The following is a 24359-nucleotide window of genomic DNA, read 5'->3' as shown; positions in this document are numbered from 1 at the left end:
TTTAACAGTTCAGTCATTAATAGGTGTAAATCTTGTGGAATGTGGCGTACATGATCCACATCACTGAACCGAGAGTTCCAAAAGCGCTTCAGACTTCTCTAAATAACGGAGAGAAACTAATCTATAATGTACAATCGTTTCAGAATTTAATCGATTTGGGATCATATACCCACATGCACATATGTTGGTATATACACGAACATATACACGCACAAGTATAAATACATACCAAATATATATATAAGATCCATATATATATATATATATGTATTCTTTTAATTATTTCAGTCATTTGACTGCGGGCATGCTGGAGCACCGCCTTTAGTCGAGCAAATAGATCCCAGGACTTATTCTCTGTAAGTCTAGTACTTGCCGAACCGTTACGTTTTGGGGACGTAAACGCACAAACATCGGTTGTCAGGCGATGGTGAGAGGATAGACACAGGCATATGCATACATACATACATATATATATATATATATATATATACTAGCATTATGACCCGTCGTTGCCGGGTCATAGTGCTAGTGCATGTATATATGTGTATATATATGTGTACATATTACATGTACACCTATATATATACATCTACACATAAAATACAAAATACAAAGTTATATCTTGATATCACTACTGATAACAATACTCAAAATATATAACAGACTGGAATTGTAGGCCCGTCTCTTGCAATTTCGATTAATTGTATCTTGTCCTCCCTCTTGTTTAGAAGTGTGGCTACAATCCAGCCTACCTCTACTTCTGGAGGGACATTTTAAATTTTTATCCGGGACGTTCTATGTCCCAGATATAAAGGTAAAAATAAAATATTTCCACTTTGCAAGGTTCGAGACGAGCACTCCCTTGCACGCTCCGTTGACTCGAACCTTGCTTCTATTGTGGCGAATTTACCGCCTCTGGTTAGATATCTTTCATAGTCGCATCAAGACACTTTTCAATGATGCTTTCCTCCAGGTGTTCAAATTTTTTTTCTCTACATTGTATACTTTATAGACAATAGTCTTTTCTTTAATTTAATTTTCCTTTGGTGGTTTTATCCTAGATTCACTGTCTTTGTCGGTTATCAGTCCGAAATAGGTTTGTATTTCTTCCATTTTAATTTTAATGAGTTCGCGCCCGCCGACGGCTGCAGCGAAATTCATTTTTGGACTTTCTTCTATCAAAGGCATTCTAACAAAAATGCTTCCGTGTAAACGGTGAAAATATTGTCAATTTCCCCAAACAGGGACACAATTCAATTTTTAAACAATAACCAAAGCCCCTTCTCCAAAAGGGGAAGTGTTACAGTTTACAATTATTTAACAAATGCAACACAACAACGTTTCCCTTACGAAAAACCAACAAACGTGATAACAATAGTTAAACAGTAATAATAATAACAGTACTCAGTAGAAGCGCTGTTCGAGAAAACAGACATTACATACAGCCAAACTTCATATAGATACTTAATGCTTGCTAATTAGCAGATAATCTAATGTAAAAGCCGTGGTAAAGGGTATTGCACACCTCCATCTGGACTATTCCATTTCTGCACGCTTATTTTATTTTTAATTTATTCCCATTCATGTGAAACCACTTATTCAAGTTCAAGTAATTGATGCAATTTTATACCAATTGCTATTTTTACTTTTGTTATGTTACGATTATATTATACTTTAGTTTGATTTTAATTACTACTTACTACATATAATTCAATTGTTATTATTGTCTCTAATTTTTATTGTTAAAGTGAAAGTATCTGACATAAAATAGAGAAATGTTTTTGTTTCACTTTTAACACGTAATACTGAAATAGTGGAGAAGATATGATATTGCTATGGGCTTGCCCTAGGCAAGAAGTTGAACATTTTTTTGCCCATGAAACTACATGGACCCTAAGTAAGGCATGTGTAAAATTTGAATGAAATTGGTTGTGTAGTTCTCAAGTTTTAGGGAATCGTAGTGGAGAGATATGATATTGCTGTGGACTCGCCCTAGGCAAAAATTTTAAAATGTTTTTTGCCGATGACACTCACCGGACCCTAAGTAAGGCATGTGTAAAATTTGAATGAGATAGACGCACATTCTCAGTTTTATATATATATATATATATGTGTGTGTGTGTGTGTGTGTGTGTGTGTGTGTGTGTGTGTGGTGTGTGTGTGTGTGTGTGTGTGTGTGTATGTATATATAAGACAGATTTCTTTCAGTTCCCGTCTACCAGGTCACTCACAAGACTTTGGTCGGCCTGCAGCTACGGAAGTAGACACTTGCCCAAGGTGTCACACAGTGGTCCTGAACAGGGAACCATGTGGTTAGGAAGCAGGATTCTTACCACACCTCCCACTTCTGCGCCTGTATATATATATATATATATATTATATATATATATATATATATATATATATATATATAAGTTAAAACAGAGAGCACTTTACAATGTTTTACCAAAAAGGAAAACTAAAATAGTCACTAAATACGACTAGGGTGTTAGACATACCTATATTGCTATAAATAAGAGCTAAAATGCTCTAATGCATTAATCAGAGCACATAATTGTATACATATATGCAGACAGTGTCTGCAGTCATCCGAATTATACTGAATTCAGTTTCGGCAGTTTCCGTTGCTTCATTAGTAATGATTGACTCTAGATCGGCGCGCACACACTCATGCATACACGCATACAATTATACATGTATTAACATACACTCACACACATACAAGCACACACATACGTACATTTACTCCACAGACACAAACTCACACGTACACTCATACATACACGTACACACACATAAATGCACACACACTGCAAACAAAAGACACACACACTACATATAAATACACGCACACATATACTTCAAACTAACATCTAAATACGATCCTGCTGACATTCTCCTCCGCATATGTGTAGGTAGACACACAATAGACAGCTACTCCTACCAAAATTCTTACTATATATGTCTAACCATACACTTGCATAAGCAGCCACAACCACACACACATACACACATACACACGCACATAGACGTGCTATCATTACTCAGACGCACAGACCTGCGCGCTCACATACCTCCTTCTTTTGAATTCTCTTCTCTTTCAAAGAACTTTTTCTTCACCCATTCCCTTCCGTTCATTTCAATATGTGACCGCTTGTGTATCGTTGGCGATTTTGTTTCTCCGTCTTCCCTTCTTTCGACTTGTTCTATATTTCTGACGAAGAGCTCTACTCGAAACCTGAAATCCTCTTTCTTTTCTTTCATTTCTTTCCTGAGCGTCCAGTAACACTGTACTTATTCCACATCCTCGCGTTGTTGTTTCTTTCTTGCTTGTTCATGCTGGGATTGACGATATATATATATATACATACATATATATATATATCTATATGATTATATATATGTGTGTATGTATATATATATATATATATATATGTTTGTATGTATGAATGTATGTATGTATATATGTATTATGTATGTATATGGTGTGTTATGAGACTTTATGGAAAGGTATGCCATAGAAACTTAACAAATATGTTAAAAGTGGAGAAGAGATGTTAAAATTTGAAATTTTAACATCTCTTCTCCATTTTTAGCATATTTGTTGAGTTTCTATAGGATACCTCTCCATGTAATATTTGCTCTCACAAAATTCTGAAGAATCTTTGGAACCTTCGAAAATAAAGGATGAAATATAATTCAACATTATATATATATAGAGAGAGAGAGAGACAAGTGAATATATATACATATATATATATATATATTATATATATATATATAATTATATATATATATCTATATATATATATATATATATATATACATATATATATATGTATATATATATATATATAATATATATATATATATATATATATATATATATAATTATATATATATGAATTAATAAATAAATAAAACATATGCATATATACATATATGTACGTACCTACCTCTACATGTATATATACATGCATATATGGGTACTGGACACCAAAAAAACGTCGAACACAATGAGAAACGAAAACATAAACACAAAACCAAGGAAATGGACAGTTTTCTTAAACAACGAAAAAATAGAGTACAGGACATACATTGCATGTCCTGTACTCAATATTTTCGTTGTTTAAGAAAAATGTCCATTTCCTTGGTTTTGTGTTAATGTTTTCGTTTCTCATTGTGTTCGAGGTTTTTTTGGTGTCCTGTACCCACATATGCATGTATATATACATGTAGAGGTAGGTACGTACATATATGTATGTATATATGCATATGTTTTATTTATTTATTAATTTATTATATGACGGAACGCACGCATCCATTTCTAAGTAAGATTGTTCTTATATATATATATATATATATATATATATATATATATATATATACATACATGTATATGTATGTGTGTGTGTGTGTGTGTGTGTATGTGTGTGTGTCTGCATGTGTGAGTGTGTGTGTTTGCATGTATATATGTATATATTTTTTGTGCGTGTATCGGACTGTCAAATGTTCCTCATTTATTATCTGTAATGCATAGACAATGCCGGAAGATACTTGGTTATTTGCTTGAGTCTTCTCGAACTCGGAACCTCTTGGTTGTGAAACCATCTTCTTAATCACTGAACAATACTTATGATATACACGTACACAAAAATACATCTGCATACATGCTAGTATATGTGTTTATGTAAGCCTGTGTACGTGCGTGCGTCTGTGTATATAGAAAATTGTGAACGTATAAAGATCGATAGACTTAGTGAGTTTGGCATGTAAATCTAATGTCAAGAAACAGAAAGAAAACAAATTGTATAGGTTGTTGTTGTGTATGTTTTGTGTGTTTGTGTGCTTGTGTTTATGTGTAGTTTGCGCATGTTTTTTGCAAGACACTCATAAAACAAAATCCAGACAAGAACTGTGAGATGAATGCGTATGAGGAAAATGGAAAAAATAGGGGAGGAAAAGGGGAGGAAGATAGGACAAGAATACATCGCAAATCTATCAATATGGTTTTTTTACTAAACATCAATGAGAATAGATAGAATTCAAGCTATAGCTCAAGGAAATATAACAAATCCACTGCCACGCAAGACATACGGACCCACGCACACACACACACACATACACACACACACACACACCACACACACACACACACACACACACAGGCGCGCGCGCATAAACACGCATTTTCATGCACACATGAAGATAGCAACTCGCAAATGCATACATAATTACTTGTATACACACGTACACACATGTAAACATCAACCGACTACCACGCACCCATATATGAACCCATACGTACATACAAACATACATAATTTCATAGAAGTAGCCTGTCTGTGAAAAAAATTTTCATCTGCAAAAGTACAAAAATAAAACAACAAAAACAATGGCTGAAACAGAAAACAATGTAACAATTTTTGCAAAGAAGATCGTCACTGACTAAAAGTTAGAAAGCAAAGCTCTACAGAAATATCTCGTGTGTAATAACAATTACAGTTAAATATCTATTTACCATTCAACTGCCAAAAAACAACACAAAAGAAAAGATGGGTGAACGAGAGTGAGGTGAAGGTGGGGAGAAGAAAACAGAAGAGAGAAAACAAATAAAAATGATTTTAAAAAATCCCTGTCAAATAGCAATAGAAGTAGAAAGGTAAGAAAGAAGAGTGGAGAGAAAACCTGCTGGGGAGTAAAAGTCAATGTCTGTTTCTTCTCAAATTTTTATGCCGCGAAAAGAAAGTACCGAGTGGTGCTTGTCTGTTTGAATGATTTTCTTTACGAAGAAATAAGATTTCATAGCCAAAGCAGCTGTTTCAAGTAAGAAGAAAAAAGTGTTTTTCTCGCTAGTTTCAAACCACAATGAAAGCACGGGAATATCGTTATAGTAGGTGCCCATCGAGAAGTCTATAGTTCAAATAATCTGTATTCTGGACTCATGCGGACATTCAGTAATCTCATCGTATGGACAGTCGAAAATACATTTTGGCAGATTTTGTTTATTTTTTTATTTAATTATTTAATGAAAAGCATTCCGAGCTATTTCCTTCCGGAAGAGGATTTAGGACATATACATTATATATATATATATATTATATATATATATATATATATATATATATTATATATATATATATATATATATATATATATATATATATATATATGCAATAGGTAATAGTGGCACAAAAGATACCAATTTTTGCTGAAAATAGCAGTCGATTCAGTGAAACTTTACCTAGCGTCGAATGATTATCGACTGCCATTTCCAGCAAAAATTGGTACCTTGTTGTGCCACTATAGAGGCAAGATGTGTGCGGGCAGCGATTATAAAAACATTCGTCTTACCTCTAGAAAATGGCAGAGAAATGGACAACCTAGTACTCGAGTTTCGAACTTTTCAGAAACTTTTGTGAATAGATATATTGAGTTGATATGCACAAAATTTTCAGACATATATGCTATATATATATATATTGCTTAGTATATATATATATATATTATATATATATATATATATATATACACTAGCGTTGCCCGTGTCATATGGAATTGAAGAATTAGACTTTTCTTTTATACTTTTTCTTTAATGAAGTGGACTACCTATGATTCGAATTTCATCAAATTTGGAGATTAACAAAAATTCTAATTACGATATATTTATCCATATTACTCATCTTTATGTCCATATTCCAAAATCCGAATCTTATAAAAATGATGCCTCTCCTTTACTTAACAATTTACGCACTAAATTCCAGAAATTACAAGCTAAGTATATCTCAAAGCAAACTATTACACTGTTGTACCATCGTATTACAAATAACGGTCATCTTATATCCTGGGGTAACTCTACAGCTTCCAAGACTACAATTGTATTCGCCTTGGCTTAGGAAAAATGACTAAATTGTGGGGGGTTAAGCCATCATTAAGGGATTTTACTAACCTCCTAAGACGTTGAAGTTTTAGGAATATTACTTCATTTGTGTGTAATATCTATGGTTAAAATTTCATCAACAGCAAAAACATAAATTTTCTTGGGGGTTATTTTCTTAGGGCCTCTTTTATGCCCCTTTATTTTCATACAAAAACTGCATTACACCCGCCCTTATGCATAGAATATTATTCTCAAATTTCATAAAGATCCATTCAATACTTTAACCTTGTTTTGGATCATTAAAAAATGGCTAAAATTTGGAAGCTAAGTCCCCCATTAGCGGGTCTTAGAATCCTCATGAGAAGCGGAAACTTTGGGAATGCATATTGATTTGTGTCAATTACCTATAGTTGAAATTTCAGCAACATCGGTAAGTTATGAATTTTCATGGGGTGTTCTTCCCTCTTTAAACCCACTCAAATTTAAACCAAACACACTGAATTACGCCCGCCCTTATGCATTAGATCTAAGTTCCAAACATAAGGAGCCATTCAGTAATTTTGGTCCATGAAAAATGACTAAAACTTGTGCGTTAAGCCCCCATTAGGGAATCTTAGTATCATCCAAAGAAATGGAAATTTTGGGTACATTTAAATTTTATTTCTAATACCTATGGTTCAAATTTCATAAAAATCCGAAGCATATAAATTTTCACGGGAATTCTGCCAACCACTCATGCGTCCTCAAAATTGTATGAAACATTCGGCATTACCCTTCTCCCTAGGCTTGGATTTTGTGTTCTAAATTTCATTAGACTCGATCCAGGAGTTTTAGAGTCTATAAGTAACACACAAACACACGAACACACTGACATTGACTTTTATATAATAGATAGCTATACAATAATATATCATAATATTGGGCTGGTGCATAATTATTGCGGATTTTATTCAACAAATTTTATTCAACAAAAGCAATAACAGTATTTAATAAAAACATCTTCAAATGATGGTCTGACCGTCTGCCAAGCAAATGGGAAGCAGTAATTGAAGTAGATGGTGAATATGCTCCGGAATATTCATTTAAAGATGTTTTTGTTACGTGTTGTTATTGTTTTTGCTGAATAAAATTAGTTGAAATAAGCAGCAATAATTATGCACCAACCTAATAATACTTTATTCTCCGATTTCAAGAAACGATTTTTAAGTACAAACAAATGACTGATGAATGATGAGGTAACGTATATATGTAAGAGGTGGCTGTCCCCTCGTTATCGATTATGGCCATTGCACGAAGCTTAATCAATGTTGTTATCGTGCAATGCCTGTGTAAGAAGATTTTTTTTAAAGTGAGGAAAGGCTGTGCACTGACCCACTCACTAAGCAACAGCAGCCATAATCCGAAAAGAAGAACAAGTCAACATCATCGGTAACCACTGGACCGCAGGTTTTATGTCGGAGTTATCCCAGTTACCTGAGTTACCTTCTCCTAGAAGGATGCACTAACAAAGGCTAGGAATCTTTCACTCCCAATGGTTTGCCTTTCTTTTGGATTGAGTTTCTCTGTATAAGTATGTTGGAATGGTTAAGTTTGGGCTTGTATTTTTCAATGAAGAATGTTTCCTTGTTTAGTTGGTGTTCCGATAGCACAATGGTAGAATGGAAAGATTAAAAATTATGGTAGTAGTTGCTTTGCGCATTTCTCAATGTGCTCACTAAAGGGTATCATTCTGTATTCTGGTAATGCAATCTGTTGTCGATGCAGTGTGCATCTACGTCTGAGTGATAGTCCCGTGGATCCCACGTAGTCTTGGTGGCAGCCCAAGCATTTTATTACATAAATTATGTTTTCAGAGGCACAAGTAAAATTAGATTTGATCTTGAGTTTCTGTCCCTCTTTGAAGAGGAATTCTGATCCTTCTAGCAGGTTTGGACATGTTGCACAGTTCGGTCTACCACATTTTTTTACTTTTGCATCCGTAATTTCAGAAAACAATTTTGCCTTTGTGAGAATCTTTTTAAGTGATTTAGGTTGTTTGTAGCTTTTAATGATTTGATGTATGTTTAGAATTTCCTTTAATTTGGGGTCCTTATGAAGTATTGGTAAATTCTGGGTGATGATGGTGAAGGCTTCTTTGTTTCTGGGGTTGTATGTGGATATGTAAGGTAGTATTATCGGGGAAGGTGTGTTGTTGTGTTGAACTTTTCTTAAAGTTTCTATGTTGATTTCTGTTGCACGTCTGATCCCATCCTCTATGAGTTGAGCTGGGTAATGTCTGTCAATTAAGGTGTTTTTGAGTTCTTGCTGTCTAAAGTTCCTGGTATTTTGTTCTGACACTATTGTGCATATCCATCTTGCAAGGTTGAAGGGGAAGTTTGTTTTAGTGTGTCTTGGGTGGCATGAATCAAAAAGAAGATATTGTTCGGCGTCTGTAGCTTTGTAAAAAATGTCTGTTTCTATTTTAAGGTTAATTTTTTTAATTAGTATATCCAAGAATGGGAGCTCCTTTTTGTTGTATTCCATTGCGAACTGTATATTTGGGTTTATGCTGTTCAATAGGTTTTTAAATTTTAGGAGTTTATCTGTGTTTTCATTCCAGAAATATTTCACATACAGAAATTTTACACACATCACAAACAAAAACAACCATAGATTCCCACACACACATACAACAATCGGGGGCAACAATACCACCATTCATATATATATATAAAGTTAATCCAAACAAGAAAACACAAAAAAAACACAAAAAAACACAACAACGCGAGGACGTGGAACAAATATAGCATTATCGGACGCTCAGGAAAGAAGGGAAGAAGGAGGGTTTAACGTTTCGTCGGAAACATAGAAGGAAAGATCCCGAGAAGGGAAGACAGAGGAAAAAAAATCGCCAACGGTACTCACGAGGTCACATATATATATATATATATACATACATACATATATATATATATATATATATATTATATATATATATATATATTTACATACATACATGATACATATATGTGTGCGTGTGTAGCGTAGAGTTTCGTTGAAGAGATTTTTACCCACGTGGTGAGTTGTAGTAAAAAAATTACCCAATAAAACAGGCAAATACACAAAATTTATGTATATAGAATATTTATATAGTGTACCGGTATCGTGTTTTGCTAATCATAACTTGGAAATTGGCAAAAACATTGCAATTTCGTATTATCTTAAGGAGCTTTTAGTCTATGTTGGGTGCATGTTCATATTCAGGCGCTGTTTGTATTTTTCAATAAATACATTTTCTTTATTTAATTGTTGTTGTTTAGAGCTTGTTTCCTTGCACTGGTAGACGGGGATAACTGTGAAGTTTGGTTATGGGTTCTCTGCACATCTCACTACGTTTTAGCTCAATGATATCCTTGTATATCTTGTGAGACGTCTAAGATATCTCATTGCTTGACATGTATAGTTGTGTCCACATCCTGACCAAGTTTTCACATAAATGAAATTATCGTGTGCAAAAGTGAAATTAATAGTAATTGTGAATCTCTGTCCTTGTTTGCAGTGGAATTCCAAACCTTCCAGTTGGTTGGGGTATGTTCCACAATTTGGACACCCGCATCCTTTCACTATTTGTTCCGATGTTGTTGGGTATAACCTCACATTCGTCCGTATTCTTTTTTGTGATTTAGGTTTCCTTTTTTTACTTTCGATGAAATTGTTTGTTTGTAATATGTTTTCATCTTTGCGTCGCTAGTAAGCATAGGTAGATTTTCCATAATCGTGCTGTATGCCTCATTGTTTCTAGGGTTATGCATCGATATATAGGGTGGTATTTGTAGATTAGGTATGGGGTTTCGAGTTGTTTCCCTTGATGTTTTGATATCTTTCCTAACGCCAACCCCTCCGCGAGTGTAGTGGGTGCTTTTTACGTGCCACCGGCACAGCAGCCAGGGAGGTCTGGCATCGGCCACGATCGGTTGGTGCTTTTAACGTGCCACTGGCACGGAAGCCAGCCAAGGCGGCGCTGGCATCGGCCACGTTCGGATGGTGCTTTTTATGTGCCACCGGCACAGAAGCCAGTCGAGGCGGCGCTGGCATCGGCCACGGTCGGATGGTGCTTTTTATGTTCCACCGGCACAGGTATCACAACTACTATTTCCATTGATATTTGTTTCGATGTTCATGTACATGCACATGCACTTGACTCAACAGGTCTCCTCAAGCACAGCGAGATGTTCTGGGATCCAAGGTACTTTGAATAGGCAGGGGCTATGCGGAACTTGTGCCGGAAGCAGATATATATATACACACACACACATATATATATATATATTATATATATATATATATATATATTATATATATATATATATATATATATATATATATATATATATATGTGTGTGTGTATATATATATATATATATATGTGTGTGTGTGTGTGTGAGTGAAGGCGCATGACTCAGTGGTTAGAGCGTCGAGCTTACGATCGTGAGGTTGTGCGCTCGAATCCCGGACCGGATAGCGTGTTGTGTCCTTAAGCAAGACACTTTATTTCACGTTGGTCCAGTTCACTCAGCCGTAGAAATTAGTTACGACGTCACAGGTACCAAGCTGTATCTGTTGTTTCCTTTCCCTTGGATAACACTAGTAACGTGGAGAGGGGTGGCCGGTATGCATGGGAGACTACTGGTCTTCCATAACCAACCTTGCCCGAATTTGTGCCTGGGAGGGTAACTTTCTAGGTGCAATCCCATGGTCTATGTGGTAACCAAAGGGGTTTCAAAATATATATATATATGTGTGTGTGCCTCTAATCCTTTCGGAGTCGATGAAATAAGTACCAGTTACGCACTGGAGTCGATGTAATCAACTTATCACCTCCCCCAACATTTCAGACATTGTGCCTATAATAGAAAGACGCATTCAGCTTTCAGTCGAGTGCACAGTGAAGATCGACGCACCACCTTCCCTTGTCAGAGAAGGAAGGCAGATCTTGCTTTGCTTAGTGGCTGTGGTAAAAGAGGCTGTGTGGTGAAGCCGTCTGAAAGGTTTCATGACAAACACATTCTTATCCGGCCAAGCCCAGTTAGGAGAGGAAGGTGAGGGTAGAGAGGGAGGTGCCGCCTTCTAGTTAGTTTATCAACGGTAGTCGACAGTGGCAAGACTGGTAGGACTGAAAGGATCTGCTCTGAATATGACTTTCTAAGCAGAAGGAAAGTAACTGGAAGAGGGCACTTTCACATACCTTGGAGATGGCAGAGCAATCCGGGACTTATATGTGGGATTACCCCGGATTACACTAAGTGGACCGTTCCTCTCTTGGGGATTCTATTTATTTATTATTTATTCCTCTACCTTCTATTATATATACTCTGCTGTAGCCTTTAATGTGGTAGTATCTCCACTTGATTGATGTTGACCCCACATGTTTTTGTAACATTTTTTGTGCTGTAACTCGTCCTTCGTTATTGTTCTCTATGTCTTGGGCCCTTGTGGCCAATAAAAGAAATTCTTATTATTATTATTATCATTATTATTATTATTATTATTATTATTATTATTATTATTATTATTATATTATTATCATCATCATCATCACCATCATCATCATCACCACCACCACCACCACCGCCATCACCAACATCCTCCTCATCATCATCATCATGTTATATGATATTGAGACTACTTTTATTTTACTATTGTTTTTCCAATTGATATAACGCTGCTTGCAAATATAATCTTCTTTCCACTATCCCTCCCGCTATATATGTGCATGCGTGCTAATGCGAGGATATGTGTGATTGCGGGTCACTCACAGCGCGTTGTTTGCGCCGTAACCTGGATAGTTTCCCTTCTCTTTTGCGTAAAACACCCGTTCTCAACTGAGACACTGACTCACGTTCTTCTTCATCTTTTCTCTTCTACCAATAATTACGTAACTTGTTTATTTACATACTGGTGCATACAAAGACCTACATCTTTTCTTGTGTTGTATTTTACCAATAAAGCTGACAAAGTGACCGGTTGCATTGTGTTGCACAATATAGCATGTGCAATTAACTCTGACCGGTTTTCAGAAACACGTATATTTTATTTAAACATAAAATAATTGTTATGTTTTCTGTGTTCCTTTCTATAGGGTGTAATTTTAAAAGGCGTATCAGACCTCGTTGAACAGAAGAGTGGGCGGTGAAACATCTTCCGGGCCCAAACCTTTAGGAAGGGAACATGTCTTGTATTTAGGCGCAAATTTCTCAGAGTATTTCAATGTGTATGTGTATATATATATATATATATATATACACAAACATACACACACACACACACACATATATATATATATATACATACACATAGATATATATATATGTGTAATATATATATTTGTGAGTGTGTGTGTTTGAGTGAATGTGTGAGTGTGTGTGTTTGAGTGTGCGTGTGTATAACGTTGGAGTTACCTGTATATAGTAGTCTTTCACTGAGTCCCACACTGCCTAAAATTTCTTCGATACATGATACGCCCACATCACCAGATATCTGGAGAAGACTGGAAATAATTTAAAAGAAATTTAAAGTGTTTTCTAGGTGAGAGCATATTGGCTGCCACTGGTCAGTGAGGTCTTGTGGTTAGTTTTGCTATCATAGTGACATCTTTGTTTTATAACTAAGTCGACGTGGGAGAACATATAGGATGTTGACGTTACTTTGAAAGATATATTGCAGAGACATCAGCAATTTATTTTGAATACAGCACGTGGTAGAGCTGACAAGATTTTAGCCTTAGTTGTCACGCTGAAGGGTGTATTATTTCAACGATTTGAAACATGAGATTTTCTTTTTCTGGGGCTAGAATAGAGATCATTTTACATTGTTTTAAAAATTATTAACGATTCTTTTTCTCTCCATTTGATGTTTGCTTTTATCCTCCTCTTTCTTTTCAGAATATCTTATTTCGCCACTCCTCCTACGTTTTCTTTTACGCCCTTTGAATTTATATCTGTATTTATCTCGCTCTAATTTCATCATTCTATTACCTCTTACTTTAACCACAATTTTTGTAATATCTACCAACTGCATATCTCTTACTCATTTTCTTTCTTTCATCACATCCTTCGCTCTTTCACTATACATACTCACGCATATACATACATACATACATACATACATGCATACATACATACATACATGCATGCATACATACATACATACATACATACATACATACATACATACATACATACATACATACATACATACATGTAGGTATGTATCTTCCTTCTTTTCTTTCATCACATTTTCATTCTTTCATCACATCCTTCGCTCCTTCACTATACATACATACATACATACATATATTTTTATATCTATCTTCCTTTCTCATAACTACTTTCTTTCTCTCTCACACTTTCTTTCTTTCTTTCCTTCTTTCTTCCTCCTTTATCTAAACTTCTCATTCTTTTCTTGTTTATCTCTCTTACATTCACGCTTCTTGTTATTTTATTCCTCATCTTGAATTTCAAACTCTCTCTTTCTCTCTCTCTCTCTCACCATATTTTACTTTCTCCCCTCTTGTTCTTTCTTGCCCTTCTTCTGTTTTGCCTTTCCTCACTCTTTCCCTTTGTTGTTTTCCTTCCTTAAATTTCAAATACTCTCTCACACTCTCTCTTCTCACATTTAACTATTTCCCCAGATCCCCTGAGTTTTTGTATCCCATACAATCTCTCTATAGCACATATGCACGCGCGCTCACATGCACACACACATATCCACATACACGCACTCACCAGTTCTCTCTCTCTCTCTCTCTCTCTCTCTCTCTCTCTCTCACACACACACACGCTCACACATACACGCACGCACTTATTGACACTCCTCCACTCTCACGAACACTCTCTCTCTCTCTCTCTCTCTCTCTCTCTCTCTCTCTTCTCTCTCTCTCTCTCTCTCTCTCTCTCTCTCTCTTTCTCTCTCTCTCTCTCTCACATACACACACACACACATACACAACACAGAAAACACAGTCACACACACATATATACACAACACACAAAACACAGTCACACACACACATACATACACAACACACAAAACACAGTCACACACATACTTATACACACACAAAAACAAAAATACACAGTCATAGGCACCTATATATACATAGAGGTGTATGCACACATATACAGTCCTACGTCTCACTCTTGTCCCTAAAAGTTTCATTTTGCATTATTTTTCTTGCCCGAAATTGCTCTCACCACAGATACTTCACATCAGTCTGTCCATCTATCTACCTTAATGGACCAGCTTTTGAAGCTATATGTAGTCATCCCAACCAGTTGTAATGCAACTAGCCAAATCAACGACGAGAATAATTCATTAAATAATATGGTACCAGGTACACTATCTGTAATAATTGTAGTCACAGCTAGCTGGCTGACTGGAGCTAAAACATAAAATATATCTCATATACACACATACAAACAAACATATTTGAAGAAAGAATTTCTTAAAAGTTATTAGTTAATTAAGGAATCTTTAAAAAAAAACAGAACGACGCGAACATTTTGGGATTAAGTTTTCATATTCAGTGTAAACGCTTTGCCGTTGAATTACTAAACCATGTGTATTATGGAGCGTATATACACATATACAAAATATATATAAACATAAAAAATTAGAAACAAATCCGTATGTAGATACACTGACGAATTAAGTACCACTTGCGTACTGGGGTCGAGCTAATCAAATGCCTCTTCAACGAAAAACATTTCGTGCCTTGTGCCTAGAGTAGAAAAGAATATTTATAGCCTTCTTTCGTCTGCTTCTACGTTCTGAGTTCAAATTCCGCCGAGGTCGACTTTGCATTTCATCCTTTAGGGGTTGATATATTAAGTACAAGTTGCGAAATAAGGTCGATCTAAAGAACTGGCCTCCCCCTTCCCCAAAAATTTCGGGCTTTGTGCCTAGAGTAGAAAAGAATATTTATAGCATTCTGCAAATCTGTTATTTTGCAAGTTTCCATGGTGCTTTGATTATATTTCTAATTTTCTCAAGTAACCACAAAAATTAATATCTATCTATCTATCTATCTATCTATCTATCTATCTATCTATCTATCTATCTATCTATCTAGCCTAACTAACTGTCTGTCTGACAGTTTGTTTATCCATTTATAAGTACGTCAGTCTGTATGTCTGCGCGTCAGTTTGTCTGTCCATGTATCTATCTATATGTCTAACATTATAATCACATAATAAATGACGTTGTTTATCAATATATTTATTGTCACTCGAAGGGAATAGCTTCAAATTAATCCCTTCGTGTGTGTATGTATGAGTGAGCCTCTGTATGTGTGTAAGCCAATATGCATGTATGTGAGTGTATATTGTCGATGCAAGGAAAAAAAGGTCAATAATGAAGCTCGTTCCTGACATCCGCTTCTTCATACAAGCTCTTCATAAAGCGGCTTATTCTTCAGTCTGATTGTGGCGTTATTGAACTTCAGAAATCTTTGACTTTGGATCAGCTGTTTCTGGTGAGCAATGAAGCATTTTAGTGTTTGTTTAATTCGTGATATCTATCTCTTGAGCAATTTACTAAATTCAGTGTATAGGATCGACTGTATAATTCAAATGAAATATGTCATATTTTTATTAACAAGTTACATTACTGCAAATTTCGTACATGCGTAAATATCTCTTTCTAAAAATATACAATGTATTCTATTCTTAAATTTATCATCTTAAAGTTTTCATAACTATCATACAGGATAAATGTATTTGCTGTCAGTTTTCAGAGTACAAGTGGGTTAATAAGTTTATATAGTTTTAAAAAACCAGGCAATATCAGTGATTCATTTCAGCCATTATTAGAGTGTAAATGTATACGCCATATATGTATACCCGTCTCTCGTTTTGTCTATGCCTCATATCCCTTCCTTCCTTCCTGTCTTCCTTCCTTCCTTCCTTCCTTCCTTCCTTCCTTCCTTCCTTCTTTCCTTCCTTCCTTCCTTCCTTCCTTCCTTCCTTCCCTCCTTCCTTCATTCATTCATATCTTTCTTTCTTTCTCTCTTTCTCTCCCTCACTCTCTCTATCTGTCTCTAACCCTCAGTCTCTCTTGTTATCCATATATCTATACATATTTGCCTTCTCCTCACTTCATACATTCATACATACATACATACATACATACATACATACATACATACATACATACATACATATACATACATATACATATATACATACATACAGACATAAAAACATAGATACACACACACACATATATTCATAAGTATATACCTTCACACATACGCATATATATGTATATGTTTATATGTACCCTCCTCTCTCTCTCCCTCTCCCTCCGTCTCTCTCTCTATATATATACATATATATATGTATGTGTGTGTGTATGTATATAAATGTTTATATATATATATAAAGATATACACACATACATATATGTCTACATATACATTAATAATATATGTAAATATAAATATATATATATATATATATAATATATATATATATATATATATATATATATTATATATATATATATATATATATTATATATATATATATATATATGAGTGTGTGCGTGTGTGTGTGTATCCATGTGTCACTGCATGTATTCAATTCAATCATTTGTGTTCTCTTCTCTCCTCCCTCTTCAAATTTACTGCAAGCAGGTGGCATGACAACGGCCGAAGGTCTCGATCGCTCGACCAATGATCTCGAGAGAGATGCGTACTCGACGCCTCGGCAGAAACGCATGCGCACGTCGTTCAAACATCACCAGCTGCGCACGCTCAAATCCTACTTCGCCCTGAATCACAATCCAGACACAAAAGACTTGAAGCAGCTGGCCCAAAAGACCGGGCTCAACAAGAGGGTACTCCAGGTGAGAAAACGTATGTTCATTGTTGTTGTTGCTCCAGTCACTTCAAATGTTGCCAGTGCTGCTGCTGTTTACGGTGTTGCTGTCATTGTATTTGCTGTCGCTGTTGCTGTTTTCTAGAATCTAGTTTCCTTGGAGGTCAGCACCGCTGTCATCATTCATAGATATCGTGATCGTCTTCCATGTTATTGTTTATATTCATTTTCTTTTAAATTTCCTGCCTCAATTTTTGTGGTTGGTTTTGTTGCTATTATTGTATTTGTTATCATTATTTTTATTGTTGTCGTTGTTAAAGCGTTGAGTTGACATAATTGTTACCATGCCGGACAGAATGCTTAGCAGCATTTCTTTCGGCTTTAGTTTCTGAATTCAACTGCCACCGAGGTCGAATTTGCCTTTCGTCATTTCTGGATCAATGGTACTAATTTCTGCCAGTTGAGTTCTGTGGGCAATGTAATCGACTTATCCCCTCCTCCTGGAATTGATGGCGTTGTGCCAAAATTTGAAACTACTACTACTATTATTATTATTATTATTATTATTATTATTATTATTATTATTATTATTATTATTGTTATTATTAAATTCGGAACTTTGTGGTTTGAGTCACTGTTTTCTCGAAATATTTAGAAAATTTTCTTAATGTACCATATAGATGTTATTTGTGACACTGAATCCAAATTTGTTATTCATTTATTCCAGAAAAAATTTGCGAAAATGTTAAAGGTGTTTAAAGTTTAATAATTTTCAGAATTTTAGGCAAATCAGAAAACAGCGCATTCACTGCCTCTTCGATCATCTGTCAGAGTAGCGAGAAGTGAGCGGGCGCCGGCATGTCAAAACATTAGAAATAACAGTGAAAAATCCTCAAATCATACGCGCGCAAATTATTACAAAGCTACGAGCAAACCAACTGGAGTTGCTAGAAATAACAGTCAAAACATTAAAATATACGCGAGCAAAGTAAACAGTGAAAAACATTAAAACATACGCGAACCAACTGCAGTTGCAAGAAATAACAGTCAAAACATTGCTTAAAACATACATTTATTACATTATTTACATAATTTATATTTGATGGATATTTGACCTCATCTTGTTTGTTGTTAACACAACGTTACGGCTGATATACCTTCCAGCCTTCATCAGGTGTCTTGGGGAAATTTCGAACCTGGGTTCTCATTCCTAAGGTATTTATGGGAGTTATTATTATTATTATTATTATTATTATTATTATTATTATTATTATTATTATTATTATTATTATTATTATTCAGGTCACAGCCTGGAATCGATCTCGGAATCTTGGGGTTAGTAGCCCTCGCTCTTAACCACTACGCCATCTGCCCGCGGCCTACTAACCCCAAGATTCCGAGTTCGATTCCAGCAGTGACCGGAATAACAACAACAACAACAACAACAACAACAACAACAGCAACAACAATAACAATAACAATAATAATAATAATAATGCAGTACCAGACAGTGGCTCTCATGGCATCTGATCTTAACTGATTGGAAGTGTAATCATGTACATTGTTTTGTCTTGGTGTAAAAGATGGGCTGCAGTAAATATTCTGCTCAATACCACAGATTTGCTTGTCAGTTGTTTGACCTTGACTGTTTGAGCATATCCCTTAGTGGCTGATGATATGTGCATCTCTGATCATGTGCAGAAGTAGTGGGGGAGTATCATAACCGTGTGTTGAAAGGAATTCTTGGAGGTTTGGATAATTCACCTTTGGAAACATGGGTAGTTCATTCAACATCCTTAAACAATCCTTATTCAGGGACCTTTTCAGCGGGATGGGTTACTCGACCAGAAAAAAATTCTAACTGGGCTCCACCTGCAAGGTCATACCTCAGTATGTTTCTGTACGCAAGAACTGGGTATGAATCCGAGCACAGTTGCTCATTACAATTATGTTCATGAGTTGCGTGGGGAGGAACTGCTCCGCAACCCAGTTCAGAGGTGGTTCCTCCCCACACAACTCACGAACATAATTGTTGTAATGAGCAACTGTGCTCGGATTCATACCCAGTTCTTGCGTACAGAAACAGACTGAGGTCATTTTCTTGACTCAGGCGTATTAAAAAAAGAAGCATTATTTTCAGAGAAAGGAAGCCACCTTCCAACCATGTATCTTTTCGGAGAAGCACCGACACATTGCAGCCTCTCCGTTGGCAACGCCAGTACAGATTCCCACAAATTGTTTTTTCTTTATGGGGTGTCCTTTCTTACAAATCTTCTTTTCTGGTATCAAGAAATAAGCTGTATCCTCTTCCGTCTTCACTTTTTCCATCAAACGGGAAGGGTTTAAAAGTGTGGCCATCACCTCACTGCTCTAAAACCTCTATAGCATTCTGGAATCGAATTCCAACTGCTATGAAAACAAACAATAATGGAACACGTGGTGGTTACACTCCCTATGCGCATGCGCAGCATCTTTGGTTACTATGGAAGCAGAATTGTTTGCAAAAGGTTATGAAATACATGATGGTTACACTCCTTGGTTACTATGGAAACAGAGTTCTTTGCCCACTTCTATTGGCCAAAATACCCAAATTTTGAAAACTTCAGAGGCTAATAACTTTTTAATTAGAGATCTATAGGGAAAATGATTTTTATTTTCATAATTAGTATACAAAACCTAAACTATATAACAAATTTGAAAACAATTGGATCACAATTGGAGATAGTGTTTCAAACCACACAGATCCTTAAATTGTCAGAATTGTTACTATGCCAAGCAAAATGCTTAGCGGCATTTATTCCGGCTTTAAGTTCTGAATTTATATGCCACCAAGGTTGAATTTTCCCTTCATTTCGGGTCAATGAAATAGGTACCAGTTGACTATTACTCTTCTCTAAATTACAAGCCATCTGCCTCTAGTAAAAATGCCCATTGTTATTTTTAAAGCGGCGAGCTGGTAGAAATATTAACAAGCTGCACAAAACAGTTAGCGGCATTCCGTCCATCTTTACCTTTTGAGTTCCAATTTTTCCCACACCGATTTTGCCTTCTACACTTTTAGAGCCTATGAAATATGTACCAATCTATTACCGGGACCGACGCGATCAACTTCAAATCCCACTAGAATTTCAGGCCTTATGGCTCTTGCAGAATAGTTATTATCAAGGCGCCGACCTGAAAGAATTGTCAGCCTAACTCCAGAAGTGTTTAGCGATATTTGTTCTGGTTCTTTACCTAAAGTTCAGATTCCGCCAAAACAGCTTTGTCTCTTACCATTTCAGGATATAAAAAATACGTGAGTTTGAGTCGATGCAGCCGACTTAACCTTTTTCCCTACAATTTCTGATCTCGTGCCAAAATTTGAACGAATTCTTTTTCTTTTCCATTTTATATTGTAGTTTTTATTGCTGTTGTTATTGTTGTTGTTGTTACTGCTGTTGTTTTTTTTGTTTTTGTGGTTGTTGTTGTTCTTCTTCTTTGTATTATTATTATTATTATTATTATCTATGATATTAATACACTAAATTTTTGTTTTTTTTTACGTACATGTATGTGTCACACTTCAAAGAAATGGAAAAACGAGAGGGAGAGAGAGGGGGGACAGAGAGGAAGTAAGAGAGAAAGAGAGAGTGAGTGAGTGAGAAAGAGAGAGAGAGAAAGAGACAGTGAAAGAGACAGTGGTTGGTGACGGCGTTCGTTTTGTGTTTTTAAATGTTTATCACATCGCAAGAAAAGTAGATACACGGATACATATACACATTAAGTCAAAAGCGGGAAAGAAGAATGTCACAAAGGAAGAGAAAGAGAAAGAGAGAAAGTGAGAGAGACAATAGATACATAAATCCAAAGAAAAGTGCATACATAGATACATAGACAAAGCAAATATTGGATGTCACTTTCACTTTTCATTACCACATAGGGATAAAACTAACTCCACAGACATGCATAGTTCTTAGATCCTTTTGAATTACAGCTACAACTCGAGACATATATATATATATATATATATATATATATATATATATATGAATGTATATGTGTGTATAGTTTAGATTATTTAAAACGTGTTTGCAACGATAAGAGTCGCGTGTTGGAATTAAACGCAATTACCAAACTTTCATTCATAAGTCCATTTATTATTTCGTTCTTTTGCATTTCAATTTGTACATTTGTACACCTGATTATGTACAAGCACATATGTAGAACGACGTCCTTTATTTTTTCATCATTAACTGCTGACATAGGAGGGACAGAGAGGGAGTGAGAGAGAGAATAAGAGAGAGAGGGAGAGAAAGAGTGAGAGAAAGGAGTGAGTGGTGACTCAAACGTAGGTAGTGTTTGTTTTGTGTTTTCAACCACAGCAAATATTGGATACCATATCCTAAACAAAAACTCCCTAAAACATTAGTATGCGTTTTTCAATTGAAACACTGAATCATTTTGGATATTTATTGTATTAATAGCAAGATAATTCTGGGAGAGAGAGTGGGAGAGAAAGAGCTTGAAGACACAACTAAAACAATTCCAGACGGTGGAAAAACAGCAGGTAGGAAGAGAGAGAGAGAGAGAGAGAGAGAGAGTGAGAGTGGTGAAAACTTCGTTCTGGGCTATCGGACACTTACTGTCTGTCTGACTGCCTCTCTCTGTAGGTATGAGTTTGTGTATGTGTGTGCATGTATGTGTACGTTTGTATGTATATGACTGTGCGTGTTGCCGTTTTGAATGTCTTTCTGCGACTGGACTTAAACTGCTATTAAAGGCCCATCCACACACACACACATTTGTTTTAACCCATTTCAACTGCAGCCACACACCAGATAACGTGTCGTATGTGTTTTGCTCCAAAATTTAAATTTTGAATTTGTTTTCATTATAAAATTACACCTCAGCTAAAAAAACATCTTTTGGTTTCGGTATACAACGTTGTCTCTTCCTTTCTATATTTTTGGTTCATATGTTGATGTGTATAAGTAACAAAAATTAAAGGAAACCCACAGACATACACACACACACACACACACACACACACACACACACACAGACACACACACACACACATATATATATATGTGTGTGTGTGTGTGTGTGTGTGGAGGCGCAATGGCCCAGTGGTTAGGGCAGCAGACTCGCGGTCGTAGGATCGCGGTTTCGATTCCAGACCAGGCTTTGTGAGTGTTTATTGAGCTAAAACACCCTAAAGCTCCACGGGCAGGGGGTGGTGATCCCTGCTGTACTCTTTCACCACTCTTTGGCCTGCTCGCTTAAGCAGCGGAGTGGCGTCATTCGAAGGCTAGACCAGCGTTTGAGTCACCAGCGATGTATAACAACATCTGATGGCCTCGTTGATCACGTGATCACGTGATATATATATATATGTTCGTGTATATAGTTTGGGTTAGTTAGAACATGTTTGCGATAATAAGTGTCGCGTGGTGGAAATAAACACTGTCGCATAGAGACGCAGAACGTGAACATCAGCGTAGAAGGAGAGACCGATTGTGCGAGGACAAGCAGGAAGAAATAACGAATAAACATCGCGCGAGGATGAGACACAGAAGAAACGAAATAAGTGAAGAGGAAAGGGAGCGTATCCTATGGGATAGAACGGAAATAAATTAGCAATGGATAGAACAAATGAGCCAGGACCAAAGAGAAATGTATTTTCAAAATAAGATAGAGACCAACAGAATCGAGGACACATGAGTCAAGAGCAAAACAGCTGTACTTAGACAATAAGAGAAACAGAGTTTAACAAAAAAGGCAACATATGGACGAAGATGAAAGGCAGAATTGCCTTCAAGATATGAGAAACAGAGTTCAAGAAAGAAGGAAAAATATGGACGAAGATGAAATACAGAATTATCTTATGGCAGACAGAGCTCAAATAAGAAGACGGAATATAATAAAAGAACAACAAAATTCTCAATTTACGATTGGTGAGAGAACGTAGTATTCCCGCAATGTCATTAACATAGATTTCCGCAGGAAACACTTAATTGTTGCCATAATGATAAGGTTTTCTTGCCAAATCTACAAGAATATCCTAGCCAGTTGAAACAACTTTTGAAAAATACCAACATTGAAGGAATGGATTTCAAACTATAATTCAATGTATTCATTCGCCTCCTAGAAGGAACTTGGGATGCCACAGCTACTTAAGTAAAGACACGCACAGTGGATACGCCACACATAGCGATACGCCTGTAGATTAGAGAACAACTTTTGGGCAAAGACTGATGCCTTTGGTTGTAAGGCTTTTCCTGCATTTGTAGGATTCCTTGATTTGCCTAGTTGGAATTTCCCATGTATTGTGAGAACTGCATCATTCATACAATCAGTTAGTTTGTGATAACATTAATGGTGCGTCAATCTCATCTCACCATCTTTTCCATTTCCTTCACCTCACCCTTCATGTAAAACCTCTTGTGATATTCCTCTCATCTACACACCTGTTGCTAAGAAGTTATTACTATTATTATTATTGAGTGAGAGAGCAGTTCATGCCATCAAAGTGACACCGGGGTAAAATATACGAAGCCCAATATATCCATCATGACAACCCGTCTGATAAAGGTACACCAGGCACATGCATCACAACCATATGTGCGCGACATGGTGATCTC

The 24359-nt window shown here is 36.0% G+C and overlaps 1 protein-coding gene across 14 annotated transcripts in view; it reads left to right on the top strand.

The window, feature by feature from the left end:
* Positions 1-24359, top strand: part of LOC115213959 (LIM/homeobox protein Lhx9-like) — a 274665-nt gene that overhangs the window by 213138 nt on the left and 37168 nt on the right. For 12 of the 14 annotated variants that reach the window (XM_036501774.1, XM_036501792.1, XM_036501778.1 and 9 more), the window contains one exon: positions 17553-17764. The exons of 1 other annotated variant lie outside the window; for it this stretch is intronic. In XM_036501774.1, the coding sequence (XP_036357667.1) occupies positions 17553-17764 (212 nt within the window). Of the gene's footprint in view, positions 1-17552; positions 17775-24359 lie in introns of all 14 variants that reach the window. One more of the 14 variants, XM_036501820.1, reaches the window with a different exon arrangement.

This window comes from Octopus sinensis, linkage group LG1 (assembly GCF_006345805.1).
Source record: "Octopus sinensis linkage group LG1, ASM634580v1, whole genome shotgun sequence".
In the NCBI taxonomy this organism is placed as follows: domain Eukaryota; kingdom Metazoa; phylum Mollusca; class Cephalopoda; order Octopoda; family Octopodidae; genus Octopus; species Octopus sinensis.
This window is presented reverse-complemented; position numbering and strand designations above follow the sequence as displayed.